Here is a 17,722-nt window from a genome sequence, read left to right as displayed (position 1 = left end):
ACATAAACACCATTTACACTAATTAATTAGTGTAATTAATATATTGTTATATCACAATACGTAAATAATAGTTTATACGTCATATATTAATTTATAAAACTACATCACATATATGTAATTAGTAATAATTAAGAATATTAAAATATAAAATTATAATGATCCTACGATATTTTATAAATCAATAAGATTATTAAGATGCGATATACTCAAAAAAGAATAGTATAATAATTAATATTACCAATATCTCCATTATTACTATTATCACTCTTTTAGAATTATATTCTAATGCACTAATAACTGGCTCAATTCTCTTAATATTTTAAGAGTGCTTCATACAATTATACCCTTGTATGTGTGGCCCGGCTGTATAGCTTTATTGAGGAAAAAAAGATAGACCAAAACTGCAAATTCAATAGTGAGAATTTCGAGGGATTATTCAAAAAAAAGTTGGAGAGTGTTTGGTACCGTTGTTGGTTACTAATTGGTATTATCACTTACTATAACGAAACACACAACTCCATAACCACATTGATTGCAACTCTCCTCTCTTTACATCAAAGCAAAGCAATTCCGAGTCAATTAAGCAAATTGCAGACTAAGCAATGAACCCAAAACAATAAAATTCTTGCTTCAATCCAACTCCACTCAACAACCATTCCACAAGAACAGAATGACAGATATACTTCATCAATCCTCCTCCCATTTGGCTTCCCCTTCAAGCTCCATTACTCCCTCAAGCAATGATGGTTTTGGCCAACTCAATCATTCCCCTCTTATTAGCCCTGCTCCTGTAGATTTGTACGGCTCCAATTATCGTAGACGTATACAACAACAAGTAGAAAGTGGGGAGGAAGAGGGAGGCCAAGACGACTTCTCTGTTTTGGCTCTTTTGCTCACTGTTTTCAGGAAATCTTTGGTGGGGTGTAAGAACATCAGTGGTGAGAATTGTGACAGGATTATGGAGATTGGTTGGCCTACTAATGTCAGACACATTGCTCATGTCACATTTGATAGGTTTAATGGTTTTCTTGGCCTCCCTGTTGAGTTTGAGCCTGAGGTTCCCAGAAGGCCTCCTAGTGCCAGGTGCCTCATTCATTCTTGTTAATAAAGTGTATTTGCATTGCATAAATATGAGGCTTTTGTTTGTGCATTCTTATTCATATCTTGTGAGGATTTAGGAGTTTCAAGCTTTCCTGTTTTGTTTGTGCTTCTGATTCATATCTTGTTAGGATTTAGGAGTTTTAAGCTTTGCTGTTTTGGCTGACTTAAGTTTCTCATATCTTTAATCCTTATGTATTAGATGGCTGCTTCATTAGATAATTCAAGAAAAATCTCATAATTCCAAGTTTCCTATGCCTTAGTTCAGCTTCCATTTACCTCGAAAGTGCATTCTATCGTTCACATACTGACCTCGAAATCTCTATGGTGCAGCACAAGAGTTTTTGGGGTTTCAACAGAGTCAATGCAGCTCTCGTACGACCCCAGGGGTAATTGCGTGCCAACCATACTACTTATGATGCAGAGGCGCTTGTATTTGCAAGGCGGTCTCCAGGTATTAACTATGTGATAGCCAATGTTTTAAAAATCGGACCGGCCGGCGAACCGGCGTCGTTACTGGTTCACTGGTTCAACCGGTTCACTGGTCGAACCATTGGTTGAACCGGAATATATAATAAACACACATATTAAATATTATTAAGAAATTTAATATTTTTATGTATTAAAATGACGTGTGGTTTATATGCTATCTTGGTTTTTCTGTATGTGATTGGGCTTCCTATTTCTAAATCTGAATTTATGTAGAATTTTATGCAACCAAATCAATCACAGCTCAGTTGGTTTCCCTCTCTTATACATTGCTGTTCACTATACTGGTAATTTCATAGTACAAGTAATCTCTAAGAATCAACTAAATGTTTAACTTAGGCTAACTTTCTACTTATTCATTTTATGAAAGAGGCTTCCCCTGATTCACTTAAATTTCTCTTGCTAAACCACTTTGTCACTAGCTTTCTGACTTCTCTACAGCCTAATCTCTAGATTTGTATAATTCACTCTTCTAAGGATTGTGTTTCATCAAATCAATTATCATTCCTCAACGATTGTTACACTGTTTCCATTTCTGTCCCATTTGACTTTTTTGAACCATGTTCAGGTATCCTAGAGTTGTTCTCCAGAGCATACAAGAACGCACCATCTATTGTGTTCATTGATGAAATTGATGCATTGACTTCAGAAACGGAAAGCTTGTTCCAATGCCCGGTAAAACAGTTGATGGCTTGCATGAAGGAACCTGTGAATGACGGTTCTGATTCTGAAAGATCTGATAGTATACCCGGTGGCTATGTACTGACCATTGGAGCAACCAATGAACCTAATGCTCTTGGCCTTGCCTTAAGGAAGAGGTTTGATCGTGAATTTGTTTTACGTGTTCCAAGAGAAAACCAACGGCATGGCATACTATCAGTTCTAACACGTAATCATGAGGTTGGAGTTGATTTTGATCTTGGGGAGTTAGCTAGGTGGACTCAAGGTTTTGTAGCAGAAGATTTGGCAGAACTAGTAAATAAGGCTTCTATGGAGTCTTTAAATGACGCCATTAGATCGAGAGCTTACAAAAAGAGCTCTAAGGATGGTAATGAAGCATGTGGAAAATCATTTTCAGATGAAGAATTGGAAGGACCTAAATTAACCATGCACAATTTTTATGTAATTCTATTCTTTTATTCCCTTCAAATTCGTAAAAATAAAAGGAATTGAGTATTGATACCGGATTAGTTTATAATTTCCCCCTTTTTTGGTTTCTTATTTTTGTATCCTAAAAAGAGTTTTTTTCTATGTTATTTTTAAAGAAAGCCAATTCTCTCTAGGCTTGTTGGTAAGTAATCTGTTATACCCCACCTTCATGCTATTCTATGTGGTGTGCAATCATGAAGTGTAACATACAAAAACAATCGTATGGAGAGACTTGTTGGTAAACAATAAGGATATGGAGAGATTTCATCTTTGGTGCACTTTCAAAATTCTTCCTGTTTCTTGTCATTTATAGGCATGGATATGTGACAGTATTGCCATTTTTCTTCTTTAAAGTTATGTGCATTCGCCCTAACTTGATTCTGGTGTTGGTCTTTTTTGTTTCAACTTCTTTAGCTTATAATTTTTGTGTATTGCATTAACTGGTTGGATTATGCATGATTTAATGTTTTTAAGTGTCATATTTTGTTGTTTGTTGAACTAATAAAAAACTTTTATCTTGTCCAATCAACATTGTCTTATCTAGCTAGCTTCGGTACATTGTATCTATCTCTCAAATTTCAAAATTACCTCTGAAACTTGATCTTTTGTTCTTGTTAAAATTTGGTTTATCCACGGAAACAAATATAAACTGTAGTATATCACTTAATTAAGTTTCTTGTATATACACTATATGATGTAACCTGAAATTAATTGAAACTTTCTAGCTTTCACCTTCTGGCTTACAAATATTGAAATCAAACTTATTGCAGGATGCTATGGATTGGGTTTCGCCTTCTGCTGAAATGGAAGAGTTTTCTAAAAAATCATATACAAACTGGTATGATGTTGGAGGCCTTCAATTGTTGAAATTGGAATTTGAGCGTCTGGTAGTTAAGCGTATAAAGTTTCCACGAGTTTATGAGGTAGTTACCTTTCCTTTTTGTTGAGCTTGTTTATATTTGGAGGCCTTCAATTACTGTGCGAATTATCATCATATAGTTAAGGGTATATAGTTTCTTTACTTCTGTTCCTAATTTATTGATTGTTGATTGTACCATTTAGCAATTAGGTATCTTGTGACTTGGCAGCTGAAAATATTTCTTATTGATTGTTTATCTTTTTTCTTGCTCAACTCTTGGAGCTTAGCATTTCTAAATAAGCTTCTCTTATATAGTCTCTTGGGGCAATTGGGATGAAGAACATGCCATCCTCCTTTTTCCTTTATGGTCCTCATGGTTGTGGGAAGACATTGATTGTCCAAGCTTTGGCTAAAGAAGCAGGAGCGAATTTCATGCATATCAAGGTTCTCTCTTTTTTGGCATTTGATCCAAATAGTTGGCGACCATCAAAGATCACTGATTCCTTATTGTGTTACTTTTGGTCTCCATATAGGGCACTGAACTATTGAAGTTTGGGAAGTGGAGCAGGATGATTGTGCAAAATATTTTCAAATGTGCAAAACTTCACCCTCCATGTATACTTTTCTTTGACGAGGTACATCCTTTCTACTTTGTTCCAATCTTGCTGATAATGGCATTATTCCTAAGGTTAATTTTCAAGCTGTAGCCCAGACTAAAACCCATCAAGATACTTTACCCCAAACATAAAAATAGTACAAATATGTATTGTACTTGTCTCTGTTATGTACTCATAACAAGCAGAGAATTTTTAGCACTAAATAAGGGGAGGGGAGAAGCAGAATGCCTGAACAGCCTTGTAAAGAAACTTATTATAGTTTATAAATGATGTGTAATCAACGCTAATATAGTAGAAAGAAAGTATCCATTAAGACTTTGTGGTATGCTTTGTATTTGAACAAGAAAAAAGAGACATTAAGCTGTTCTCAAAAAATGAATTGTTCACATAGGTTTAATTAGTTGATAGAATTGTCTCAGGTCTTTCTTAGAAATAAAAAAAGGAAACATTAAGCATTATCTGATCTTTTCCTGATACCGTTCTCTGGTCTTTTCCTAAATTAGCTAAAGCATGCTCTACTCAAATGCTATGTATGTCTAGGTGTTCATTCTATGAGTTATGGAGTATCTGTTATGACCACCGTCCTTTTCTATCAGTTGGAAATGTTCAGCTCAGAGGATTTTTCAGACAGTGAACTTGAGAAGGACGAAGATGTATGGAAGTCGGAGGAATATAGAGAGGTCCATAAATGGCTCTTTACAAATGCTCCATTTGCTATTAATTTATTATTTGTTACTCAGCATATCTACACTTGTAGCTAATAAGAATGTAACATCTTCTATTGCAGGTGCGGAACCAAACATTGATATAGAATACCAAGTCCCTGTTATAGAAAATGAATCAGATGTATATGTGTTTGCTTCATCATCTAAGTACGGTATCTTCATGGTTCAAATGGCTGAAATATTTTTCTCAAAGAGTTCATTATCGTTTCATGTGCCCTTATTTTACATTTCTTACCTTGCTGACGTATTGGCAGGGTAGAGATTTTGGATCGTATCCCGGCAATCAAAGAAGAGTTTGGTAGGGTTTTATATGCTCCTCTTCCTAGTCCAGAAGAAAGAGGTGAGATACTAAAAGCTCTCGCTCTGTACAAGCCAATTGATCCTGAGGTGGATCTGATGGCTCTAGGAAAACTCGATGCTTGTCACAATTTCACTGGCGCTGATCTATTTTCTTCGGTAAGTGACATTCTTGTCAACTCCTTATGAAATGGTGAAAACTATTGATGTTCTGGTTTAACTATAAAAGCTGCATAGGTTAAGCAAATAAAAAGGAAAAAAAAGGTAACGTTATGACATCTTTATGTGATAAAATATTAAACGTTCAAATATACTCCATACTATGGAGTATTTGACATCTATCATGAACTTTTGATGTTGATCAATGAATTCCCAAAATATGAGAAAGTATTGATACCTATCTGTCACCAGATATGATATCCAGAACTTGGAAGTCGTGTAGGATCTTTGGAAACTTAACATGGAAATTAGTGTGTAATAACGAACTTTTTAATGCCTCATAATGTGCTGTAAATTTTCCGTCTCTGTACTTTTGGGGTTAAATTGCTCAAAGTAAACAATTCAAGATAGTTTTGGAAAAAATGTAATAGTTCATTCATGATAGTATATGACTATTTAGTTAAAAATCAATGTTGTGTTTTTGGCAATGTTTTTCCCTTAGATGTGGATAAGCGGTAAATTTTGTTTGAAATAGGTGACGGTAGCTTCTGTGTTCGCTATTGAACGACCATCATTGTCCTGTGGGGGTAGCTTGACCATCAAAAATGAAGATTTCAATAAAGTGTTAACTAAACCCCCTTCTCTTTCGGATGAGGTGCTGCTGGTTTGCTACTACATTTTTATTCCTATATTTACTCATTTCTTCACCTCAAGTCTTGGTATTTTTGGGTCCAGGAACTCAAGAACACTACAAGCGGAGAAGATTGATGTTGCTGATGGTGTATCCGCGATGCAGTGGCCAGTGGGATATGGAAACAAATGAGTGAAGTCATGAAGAAGAAGGCCAAAAAGTAAATTGCCAGAAATAGCAAGCGAATTGATTGTGATTGTTTCATTGCATAAAATCCAAATTACATTACAGCTTATATAGCGTAGACAAGAAGCATCTAGAACAACTCCTTAATCTATGCACAACTCTTAATCTCTTGCTTTAACAAACTTAATCACGGCTGAATCAAGAACGGCTCTTCTTTATTGCTCCTTGCACTGCCAAGTCCCTCCATGATCTCTTGTGGTCCAAGTGCACAGCTGGTGCCTTGGTAGTATCCTCTGAACTAGGTTTGGATTGCACACAATTAGCTTCAGCTAAGTCTCGTGCTCCATTCTCTTTCACGTGACAAATATCCATGTCATCTATATTCAACTTTGCATTGCATGCCTCTTCACCTTGAGCTTCAGTTTTGGTTCCACTGTTACCTTCAACAGTATGCGTGCTATATTCGTGAATGATGTGAGTTTCTTACTCTATCTGTTGAGGTGAGAGTGGGCCAAAATATGTTCGTGCATTCATTATCTATTGACATATTTGTAATTTTATTAGACGGAACTTGTATAAATATTGTTTAAAAGAAGCTCATCTGATAATAATCTACAGTTAATATGGAGTATGAGAGATGGAAGTATTGAAGTCCTTAACAATATCTTTTTTTTGTTTTTTTAAATGTATATGGTCTTTGATTTTACTTTATTTGTGTATAATTCGTAAAAAGTCCCTCTCAAATACTCCAATCACGTTGTAATTATATTCAAAATAAAATCAATACAAAACATGAACATAGTTTTTGATTTCGTTGCTTGATTAGTTAGTTATTGAGGGGCCTGGATAGTTGCACGCCGTGACCCACATATAGTCAACTCGGCCAATTATGTAGGGCGTTAAGTATATAATCCCTCTGTCCCATTAGAAATGCAACGATTTTCCTTTTTGGGTTGTCCCACTAAAAATGAAACGTTTCCTAAAATGGAAACATCACTCTCTCTACTTTTCCCTCTCTCTTACTTTACTCTCTCTTCAATAACTCACAAAACAACACTTGCATAAAATCCTGTGCCGAAAACCAAATATTTCATATTTATTGGGACGGAGGGAGTATATTTTTGTTTTGATTTATTTATGTTATTTTCATCTTTATCTTATTTCTTTTAAACTGATTTTAAACGAAAAAGTTTAGTAGCTTTTTCATTAAGTTAACTTTAATCTCGTCCTACGTACCCTCTATTTTATTTTCACCTCTAAAGCATTCGTTTAATACAAGGGGGCGGATTATAGCCCGCCCTAAGTCCCACTTATGCATTACCACATCAGTATTTTATCTTCCACCTCTTTTACCTGCAATGGGGCAGACTATTTTACTTCTATTTTATATTTATATAATTAATGCAAATATATCAAGCAAAATAGATAAATAAAAACAACACAATTAGGGCAAATACTACATTTATTTAATTAAAAAAAGTTTAAAAAATAAGGAAAAAAAAAGTGCACTACATGTAAAAAAAGGAGGCTAGTCTAGAGTAGTCCCAACTTGCGGCTGAGGCCATCGATCATCCACTGGATGCCTTCGATTTGAGCCGGGTTGGTCGCCTGTATCAGGGCGTTCTGCGCATTCAACAACGTCCTGTAGTCTAAGGAGGCCACCAAATCCGTGTAGGCATGTGCCGCAGCCGAAGACGGAGCCGTGGTCGCGCTCGGGGTCGGGCTCGGTGTCAGGTCAGGCAGCGCGGCGGAGGAGGATGTCGCCTTGCCCTTGCCATTGGCAGCCTTGATGCCAGGGGGACGCCGGGAGGACATTGGTGTGCCGGAACTCTCATCCTCGAACACCGGATTGTTGAGGTCCATTGGAGATGCGCCGCTTTCGCTGCTTGTATAATCAGTGAAGGTGCGCTTCGACGCCCTCTTCTTCGCCGCCGTCGATTCTGGCAGCATACCTCCAACGAACTTCTGCTTCTCCTTCAAAAGCGCTCAGGACTGTTAGTGCTTGAACTCGCCGTACAATGACATGTACGACTAGATTGCCTTGTCGCGCACATCCGCGAAACTCTCGCAGCTGGCCTGCTCCCTCTCGCACTTGTCGTACTCCCCTGCGAACAAGTGATGCACTATTTTTTAGCACTAAATAAATCTGCAAGTATACAGAGTATATATAGTATAGCCAAAGGTCAGTATCAGATATCGAACACGGGGAAGGCAAACACAAAGTGTCTATCCTCTACTAAGACTCAATTATTATCTGGAAAAGCAGTAGGTTTTGGAAAACTTTTGAAAACTAAAAACAATAAAAAGCATATAACAACTAAATGCAAATAAAACATAGAGATAATCGATAGAGATAAGGGAATCCCAGGGATGTGCGTTCACAGTTATGGTTATACAAGTTCCAAACTACAATACCCTAGCACAGTTATTACTTTGATAGAACGAGTCACTTAGCTTATGTTCATGCGATGCAAACGTTGATTACAAAATTAGGGTTGTCAATCCTAACACGTAACTCCATAAAGCTCCTAAGACCTTTGAAAAGTCCTCACTCTCAATTAACAGTGCCGTTTTAAGGGAAGCTAACTGTAGCGTCTAATAAGTGAATCTAACTCGCTAGAACTCTGTTACAGTTATGAAGCAAGCTATATTACATCATACAAGATTGTGTCACTCAATCATGCAGCATCAAAACTACTTAGGGAAGAAACAAAGTAAAAACATAACGGATATTAAATAGAAAATTGGAATTGTATAACCAAAGTCATTACTAAAACATCCCTAGAATCCTATGAGTTTAGTTACACATGATAAAATAAGCTAAACACATAGATTGAAGGGAAAATAATTTGAACATAAAACTAAAGCAAATAAAACCTGTATGTTGAATCCTTGTCGTTCTTGATGTTCTTGAAATCCTTCTCCAACTCCTTGCACAAGTGAAGTACTCTAGCTCTTGATCTCTATGAATTACTTTGCAAGTAGAAGCTCTCTCTTTTTTATGAAGCTTGAGGTCTTATTTATATGGGAAAGTCAATCCTTGTTGTAGAAGGAAAAGATCTTCAAATTATGGTAAATCTTAGAGCAAATCTAGGGCATCTCGAATTCGCCGTCTTTCTCCGGCGGGCCGCCGCACCTTGGCCGGCGGTCGCCGCGTTGGAGTCCAGAGAGTCACTGCCGCACGACTTCCGGCGGTCGCCGTGCGAGACTTCTCTTCCAAGCGTATTTTTTCGAGGCGGACCGCTGCATTGATCTGCCCGTCGGGCACACGTCCGCGGCGGTCGCCGGTCGCCGTCTGACTCCAAATTTCCAGACTTTGCGTTTTGGCTCCCTTTTTCGGCTCAATTATGCACGTTTCTCACAAAACATGTCAAAATACCAAAATAGACAAAATATGCAAATAATGGACATGTAATGCAACTTTGACATAAAAAACGGACCAAATAATGGCCTTAAAACCGTGCAAAATCCGAGCGTATCAACTCCCCCAAACTTACATTTTTGTTTGTCCTCGAACAAAACAATAAAGACACAAGAATAGGCGCACGAATTGCACAAGGACTAGACGTCATAATTGCCTCAAAAGATGGAAGAATATATTAAGCATGTATTAACGCAATCAAATCAAGCAAGGCTTATTAGTGCACTTTCATTACTAACTCGTGGAACACCTTAAATTCAAGCTCTCACATGTGGCAAACTTCCAAGGATGGGAAGTGTTCTCTCACTCTCGAAGTGTATGAAGGTAATGTGTATATAAGCACTCAATTCATGCATAATACAAAGTTTACCATAGGCTTGCTCAAAGTCTAATCCCTCCTCTACTAGATGTGATTAAATATCAAAAGTGCGAAAGGTCTTTATTTTTTTGGTTGTAATGTAGGCTCTTTGGTAGGTGAGAAATATTTGGCTAAAAGGTGACTAAAGATAAAAATATCCCAAGTAGAGTAAAATTGACTCCACTTTTCTAAACCCAAGGCACTATTAACACTTTATTTTTCTCCTTCAACTCACTTTCCAATCCTTTGATTTTTTTTTCATAACCTTTCATACTTTTTTTTTCATAAGTATCCTTTCTAAGACTAAGCACATATTTGAATTTTTCACTATTCCATAACTTGTACTTTTTTTCTTTATTTAAACACGCTACTTTTTTCACTATTCCAAAAGTACGCAGTAACCTTCTGGTTGTTGGAGAACACCTGATCCTCCGGATCCTCTGAAATATCAATCCAACATCTCGTCAAGACGATGGATTCTTCCGGTTGGTAGTTCGTCCTCACTGGGGCGAACTCTTCATTCTCCGTCGTAAGCTCGTCCTCCCTGGGGCGAACTCTTCATTCACCGTCGTAAGCGGCAACTTCTTTGCCTTGGGCCGCCTCTTCTTGGTCGCGAACCCGAGGCAGCAGCGGCGGAGGGAAGGCTTTATGTCGGACAGCTTGTACGAGTCCGTGCTGAAATCGGGATCGTACTGGGTGTTGGTGTCGGTATTCATCGGGTTCTATACCCGGCCATCGTGCACCACCGAACATCGGACTATTCGGACTTGGGTAATCTCCGGGATTCATTTTGTTTGAATGTAGAAAATGTAGTGTGAATTTAAGAGTGAAAGGAGTGAAAAATGAAGTGAAAAGTAACGGGTTTATATAGGTTTTGAAAATTGAATAAAATTAAATATTTAACTGGAAACGCGTGTGCATTGTCCGTCGCATCGTCCGTGATGCTACAGTGACGGACGATGAGGCATCGTCCGCTCTTCATCCGCAGACGATAGATCGGGCGCGGACGATGGAGAGGCCATCGTCCGCGACGCCACAGTGGCAGACGATGCTCTAAACAACTACTCATTTCTTCCGTCACATAAGAGTACGCATTTTTTAATTTTGGAACTTCATCTCTTTATTGAGGTAAGGCACACTCTCCATTAATAATACTTAATTACCTTTCATTATGATCTTTCTCTTATTTTACCAATTATATATTAGAACTCGTGCCCAACCAAAGTTACATACTCTTGTTGGTCGGGAGAGGATCAAATAGACGAGGAATAAGTGAGTCATAAACCTTTCGAGCTATGTAATACTCCCTCCGTCCCATTGAAGATGACTCACTTTCCTTTTTGGTTTGTCCCAATCTAGATGACCCATTACTTAAAATGGAAACACTTTTATCTCTACTTTATTTCCTCTCTCTTACTTTACTCTCTCCTCTTAACACACAAAAATTAACTGCATAAAATCCCGTGCCGCCCAAGGAAGGGGTCATCTTCCTTGGGACGGAGGGAGTACTTGAGAAAAGGCTGAACAATGCAAAAAGTGAGCAAGCATTGACAAATAGCTAGATCGACGCTGCTTAGAGCATCTCCAATAGCTTTAGGTCAACCATAGGTCAGCCATAACCTAGCCAAAAACTCTTCCTACCACATCAATAGGATAAGAAACCTCTCCTGCCGCATCATCAGGACAGGAAATATAGATCAGTCATAGGCCAGACAAATTATTAAAACAAATAAATTATGGGAATAGTTGGGAATCTAGGGCTTCCGCTTCGGGTAGTCATTCAGAATCTAACGTTAGGGAACTCGATTCTGCTACGAATCATAAATCTGGTGGTGATGTGAGAGAGGAGGATGCGAATGGGGGTATTATGGGAATAGTTGGGAATCTAGGGCGAGGAAATAAATTAGGGGATAGTAAGAGAGGGGTGAAGAAGAATGACAGTAAGTGGTGTGATATGGGTGGATTGGATATGGATATGTTGCGGGATTTGAATAGGGAGGTGGTTGCGCCGATGCTCCAGTCGGAGATACTGCGTAAGTTTGGAAGCACCGCAGTTCTGTTACAAGGGCCACGGGGCTGTGGGAAAACCATGTTGGCTCGAGCCATTGGCAATGAGGCTCGAGTGCCGTTTTATGAAACATCTGCAGCTGCGTTAAAGGCTGGCGTTTCTGGTATTGTGTTTTGATGATAAGATTGCTGCATTGTGCAACTTAACTGTGCATTTTGTGTGGTGTTGTTGTTGAAATGTGAATGTCTATTGAATGTGGATTATTTTGGGGGATTGCAATTGCCTCAATATTCAGTGGGCTTGATTGTGCAAATTGTGTGATGTGCTTGATGGAATCCTAATGGCCACTGAATGAAGATTATTTAGGGTTGCATCGTAGGGCATAATGAATGGGATTGGTAGATGTGTTTGTCGGAATGCTGATGTCTATCAAATGCAGTTTATTTGGAGGGACTGCATCGTATGACTTTGTTTGCAAACTGTGTAATACTTTTGTTGGAACATAAATGGCCATTGAATGCAGCTTAATTAGAGCAATTGCGATTGCATTGTATGACCTGATTGTACAAATGTGTTTGTACTTTGTTGGAATCCTTGTGGCCACTGAATGCAGATTATCTCTGGGTACAACATGATCATGCAAATTGTGTGATGTGTTGGCCGGAATGCTGGTGTCTAAAATGCAGTTTATTTAGAGGGAATGCATTATATGAGTTTTCTGTGCAAAGTGTGTGTCATGTTTTAGTTCATGAGACTAAGAATTACATTACTGTAAGCATATCATATGTTCTAGTTGATGGGGTCTTATTTGGTTTAAAATTGGCATATATGGACGTGTGGGCTAATCTTGGTTTTTCTGTATGTGATTGGGCTACCTGTTCCTAAATCACAATTTATGTTGAATTGTATGCAACCAAACAACTTAGTTGGTTTCTCTTTCTTATACATTGCTGTTCACCATATTGGTAATTGTGTTAGTGTAAGTCCTCTCAAAGAATCAACTAAATGTTTAACTTGGGCTGACTTTCTACTTGTTCATTTTTGAAAGAGGCTTCCCCTGATTCACTTTGATTTCTCCTGCTAAACCACTGTGTCACTAGGCTTTCTGACTTCTCCACAGTCTAATCTTATAATTTTCACTTTTCTAAGGATTGTGTTCCATCAAAATAATCCTCAAACATTAATACTTTGTTTACATTTCTTTCCCATTTGACTTTTTTTGGACCATGTTCAGGTATCCTAGAGTTGTTCCCGAGCATACAAGAGTGCACCATCTATTGTGTTCATTGATGAAATTGATGCATTGACTTCAGAAACGGATAGCTTGTTGCAGTGCCCGGTAAAATATTTGATCGCTTGCATGGATCTTGAAAGATCAAATATTGGACCTGGTAGCTATGTGCTGACGATTGGAGCAACCAATAAGCCTAATGCTCTTGACCTTGCCTTAAGGCAGCGGTTTGATCGTGAATTTGTTTTAGATGTTCCAAGAGAAAATGAACGGCATGACATACTATCAGTTCTAACACGTAATCACAAGGTTGAAGTTTGTTTTGATATCCGGAAGTTAGCTAGGTGGACTCAGGGTTTTGTAGCAGGAGATTTGGCAGAACTAGTAAATAAGGCTCGCGTGGGTGCTTTAAATGATGCCATTAGCTCGAGAGCTCACGAAATGAGTTTTAAGGATGGGTATGAAGCATATGGAAAACCATTTTCAGATGAAGAATTGGAAGGACTCAGATTAACCTTGTTCAATTTTTATGTAATTCTATTCTTTTACTCCCTTCAAATTGGTGAAAAAAAGAACAGAATTAGTTTATAAGTTCTGTTCCCTCTCCCTTTTGTTTCTTATTTTTGTTTTCTAAAATGAGTTTGTTCTTTTTCATTAAAAAAAAACTATATGTACGGACCTCTGAACCCCTTTTCTTTTGCTTTATTTGACAAAAGTAAGACATTTCTCTCAAGGCTTGTTGATAAGTTCTCTGTTACACCCCACCTTCATGCTATTCTATGTGGTGTGCAGTCACGAAGTGTAACATACAAAAACACTCAGTTCTGTTTTATTTGAAGGGTGAGGGTGAGGGTGGGGGTGGGGGCAGGAGTGTAGTTTCCTTGATATGTGTATTAACCTAGATGTCATAGAGAGAACTGTGGGTAAACAATAGGGATATGGAGGGGTCTCATCTTTGGTGCACTTTCAAAATACTTCCTGTGTCTTGTCATGTATAGCATAGGCATGCATTTTTCTTCTTCAAAATACAGTACCTTCCCCTAACTTGATTCTGGTGTTGATCATTTTTTGTTTCAACTTCTTTAGCTTATAATGTTTGCGTATTGCATTAACTGGTTGGATTATGCATACTTTAATGTTTTCAAGTGTCATATTTTTTTGTTTTGTTGAACTAACATAAGGCTTTTATCTTGTCCAATCAACATTGCCTTCTCTAGCTTTCCAAATTACCCTGAAACTTGACGTTTTCTTTTGGTTAAGTTTTGGCATATCCATGGAAACGTATGAACTTTATATATATAAGTTAATTTAGTTTATTGTATATACACTATGTTACGTAACATGAAACAATTAAAACTTTCTGCCTTTCACCTTCTGGCTTAAAAATATTGAAAACAAACTTATGGCAGGAAGCTAATGGTATGGTTTGCCCTTCTGCTGAAATGGAAGAGTTTTCCAAAGCATCATGTACAAATTGGGATGATGTTGGAGGCCTTCAATTGTTGAAATTAGAATTTGAACGCAGGGTAGTTAAGTGTATAAAGTTTCCACGAGTTTATGAGGTAGTTCCCTTTCCTTTTGTTGAGCTTATTTATATCTGGAGGCCTTCAATTACTGTGGGAATTATCATCATATAGTTAATGGTATATAATTTCTTATCTTCATAAGATAGTTTTATTTCCTAATTTATTGATTGTTGGTCATCTCATTTTGCAATTTGGAAACTCAAGTTTTTACATGCTTGTATTGTGAAGTTTGTGCACCATATGTTTGCTCTTCTGGCAAACTTGCATAATTTACATCATATATCTTGTGACTAGGCAGCTGAAAATCATTGAGAATGATTGCTTGGTGAGATAAGATTGCCCAATTATCCTTTTTCTTGCTCAACTCTCGCAGCTGCATTTTCTAAATAAGCTTCACTTTTATAGTCTCTTGTGGAAATTGGGATGAAGGACATGCCATCCTCCTTTTTCCTTTATGGTCCTCATGGTTGTGGGAAGACATTGATTGTCCAGGCTTTGGCTAAAGAAGCAGGAGCAAATTTCATGCATATCAAGGTTCTCCCTCTGGTTATATTTGACCCAAGTATAGTTGGTAACGTCATAGATCATTGATTCCTTATTGTGTTACTTTTGGTCTCCATATAGGGCACTGAACTGTTGAAGTTTGGGTCATGGAGCAGGATGATGGTGGAAAATATTTTCAAATATGCAAAACTTCACCCTCCATGCATAGTTTTCTTTGATGAGGTACTTCCTTTTTAATATTGTTCCAATCTCGCTGTTAATGGTATTATTCCTAAGGTTTATTCTTAAACTGTAGCCCAGACTTCGACCCCTCAAGATAATTTTGCCCAAACGTAAGGGTATTACAATATCAAGTGTACTTATCTCTATTAACCAATCATAACAAGCAGAGAATTATTAGTACTAGTTAATAAGGGGAGGGGAGAAGCAGAATGCCTGAACAGCCATGTAAAGAAACTTATTATAAATGATAATGGACCTAATACAATAGAGAGATTGTACCCATTGAGGCTTTGTATTTGAACAAGAAAAAAGAGACATCAAGCTGTTCCCAAAAAATGAATTGTTCACTTAGGTTTCATTAGTTGATAGAAAGTCCTAATATTCCTGAAATTGCAGAGAATTATCTCTGGTCGTTCTGTTTTTTTTTTCAGCCCTAGTATGTTACAGGTTTTAGGAATTTAATAAAAGAGACATCAAGCATTATTTGATCTTATTCTGAAACTGTTCTCTGGTCTTTTTCCTGAAATTAGTTAAAGCATGCTCAACTCAAATGCTATGCATGTCTCGGTGTTCATTGAATAATTTATATCTCTTATGACCAACACACTTTTCTATCAGTTGGACGTATTCAGCCCAGGGGATTTCACAGACAAAGATCTTGAGGAGGATGGAGATGTATGGAAGTCGGAGGACTATAGAGAGGTCCATAAATGGCTCTTCACAAATGTTGCCTTTGCTATTAATTTATTATTTGTTACTTATATCTACATAATTTGCTAATAAGGATGATAATATCTTCTATTGCAGGTGCGGAACCAAGTCTTTGATATAAAAAATGAATCAGATGTTTACGTGTTTGCTTCATCATCTAAGTACGGGATGCTACATGGTTAAAATGGCAGAAATATTTCTCTCAGAGTTCATCGTCGTTTCATGTGACATCTCCTACCTTGCTGACATATTGGCAGGATAGAGATTGTGGATTGTATCCCGCTCATCAAAGAAGATTTTGGTAGGTTTTATATGCTCTGCTCCTCTTCCTAGTCCAGAAGAAAGAGGAGAGATATTGAAAGCTCTCGCTCTATGCAAGCCAATCGATGCAGAAGTGGATCAGATGGCTCTGGGGAAAGACGATGCTTGTCACAATTTCAATGGCGCTGATCTATTTACTTTGGTAAGTGCCATTCTTGTCAACTCCTTATTACTGATGAAAACTATTGGTGTTCTGGTTTAACTATAAATTAGAACAAAAGGGAACATTAGACATATTTTATGTGATAAAATATTAAACGTTCAAATTTTACTCTATACTAGTGCATTTGACAGTTCTGTCATGAATTATTGATGTTGATTAATTAACTCGCAAACTATGAGAAACTATTGGAACCTATCTGTCACTAGAAAAGTTATCCAGTATTTTGAAGTTGAGTAGGATCTTCAGAAACTTAACATCGAAATGCGCTGTAACGAACTTTTGTTTTGCCACATAATCGCAAAATAACTTGGTTTCGAGAATGTAAGTCATCACGTGCTGAAAAAATGTGATAGTTCATGAATCATGATATACTATGACTATTTAGTTCAAGATCAGTGTTTTGTTTTGGCAATGTTTTTCTCTCAATAAGCGGTAAATTTTGTTTAATCAATAGGTGACAGTAGCTTCTGCGTTTGCTATTGAACGACCATCATTGTCCCGTGGGGGTGGCATGACCATCACAGATGCAGATTTCAATGAAGTGTTAGCTAAAATCTCCCCTTCTCTCTCGGCAGAGGTGCTGCTGGTTTGCTATTACATTTTATTCCTTTATTTACTCGTTTCTTCGCTTCATGTCTTGATATTTTTGGATCCAGGAACTCAAGAAATGGGCGCTACACGCAGAGAAGATTGATGTTGTTGATGGTGTATCTGTGATGGACTGGTTATGTTAACTTAAATGTAAAAGACTGTGGATCTAATCTCATATTATATGATACTAACATATTTTAATTTTGTTATTATTGTAGTACCTCTGTAATTTAATTCGTTGGCTTGCCCGATAATCTACAATTTCAATGTGCTAAGTCCCAACTAAACCACCACTAGGCCTTTTTATGTAAAATATATAGGGGTTTTAAGTTAATTTTAATTTAATTTTGTGTATAGTGTTATTCTGAAGCCCTTCTCAATAATATACGGAGTACAGTAGTATCAAAAAATATAATTCTTGAATACAAAATTAAAAATACTCAGTTTTTTAAAAAG

The 17,722-nt window shown here is 37.4% G+C and overlaps 2 protein-coding genes across 3 annotated transcripts; both read left to right on the top strand.

The window, feature by feature from the left end:
* Positions 1-670: 670 nt before the first annotated feature.
* LOC125198864 (cell division control protein 48 homolog C-like) lies at positions 671-17,541 on the top strand. Its single transcript, XM_089065290.1, has 11 exons — positions 671-1,083; positions 1,432-1,487; positions 2,156-2,709; positions 3,507-3,659; positions 3,911-4,039; positions 4,129-4,230; positions 4,809-4,888; positions 5,016-5,084; positions 5,192-5,393; positions 5,929-6,048; positions 17,332-17,541. The coding sequence occupies exons 1-11, from the start codon at positions 671-673 to the stop codon at positions 17,407-17,409; spliced, it is 1,956 nt and encodes a 651-aa protein (XP_088921416.1). The 3' UTR covers positions 17,410-17,541.
* Positions 11,752-16,650, top strand: LOC125198865 (cell division control protein 48 homolog C-like). 2 transcript variants are annotated; one of them, XM_089065674.1, is made up of 8 exons: positions 11,752-12,160; positions 13,232-13,759; positions 14,638-14,790; positions 15,160-15,288; positions 15,379-15,480; positions 16,099-16,182; positions 16,288-16,352; positions 16,449-16,650. In XM_089065674.1, exons 2-8 carry the CDS (start codon positions 13,358-13,360, stop codon positions 16,522-16,524), a joined length of 1,011 nt encoding a protein of 336 aa, XP_088921800.1. In that variant the 5' UTR covers positions 11,752-12,160; positions 13,232-13,357; the 3' UTR covers positions 16,525-16,650. The 2 variants fall into 2 exon arrangements, with proteins under 2 accessions (XP_088921800.1, XP_088921801.1); XM_089065675.1 differs by lacking the exon at positions 16,288-16,352 and having other exon boundaries at positions 16,449-16,634.
* Positions 17,542-17,722: the final 181 nt, after the last annotated feature.

Source organism: Salvia hispanica, chromosome 2 (assembly GCF_029641045.1).
Source record: "Salvia hispanica isolate PSC_SH4W2 chromosome 2, Shi_PSC_v1, whole genome shotgun sequence".
NCBI lineage: Eukaryota > Viridiplantae > Streptophyta > Magnoliopsida > Lamiales > Lamiaceae > Salvia > Salvia hispanica.
The sequence above is the reverse complement of the archived record's forward strand: the minus strand, read 5'-3'. Positions and strand labels throughout refer to the sequence as shown.

What these genes read in the sequence shown, in the direction of transcription:
- LOC125198864 (XM_089065290.1), top strand. Translation starts at nt 671, where the DNA reads ATGACAGATATACTTCATCAATCCTCCTCCCATTTGGCTTCCCCTTCA. An exon ending in GCTCTCGTACGACCCCAGGG is followed by an intron (nt 1,488 to 2,155) that starts GTAATTGCGTGC and finishes AACCATGTTCAG; the next exon opens with GTATCCTAGAGTTGTTCTCC. An exon ending in GTATACTTTTCTTTGACGAG is followed by an intron (nt 4,231 to 4,808) that starts GTACATCCTTTC and finishes CTTTTCTATCAG; the next exon opens with TTGGAAATGTTCAGCTCAGA.
- LOC125198865 (XM_089065674.1), top strand. Translation starts at nt 13,358, where the DNA reads ATGGATCTTGAAAGATCAAATATTGGACCTGGTAGCTATGTGCTGACG. An exon ending in AGTTTCCACGAGTTTATGAG is followed by an intron (nt 14,791 to 15,159) that starts GTAGTTCCCTTT and finishes TCACTTTTATAG; the next exon opens with TCTCTTGTGGAAATTGGGAT. An exon ending in AGTCGGAGGACTATAGAGAG is followed by an intron (nt 16,183 to 16,287) that starts GTCCATAAATGG and finishes CTTCTATTGCAG; the next exon opens with GTGCGGAACCAAGTCTTTGA.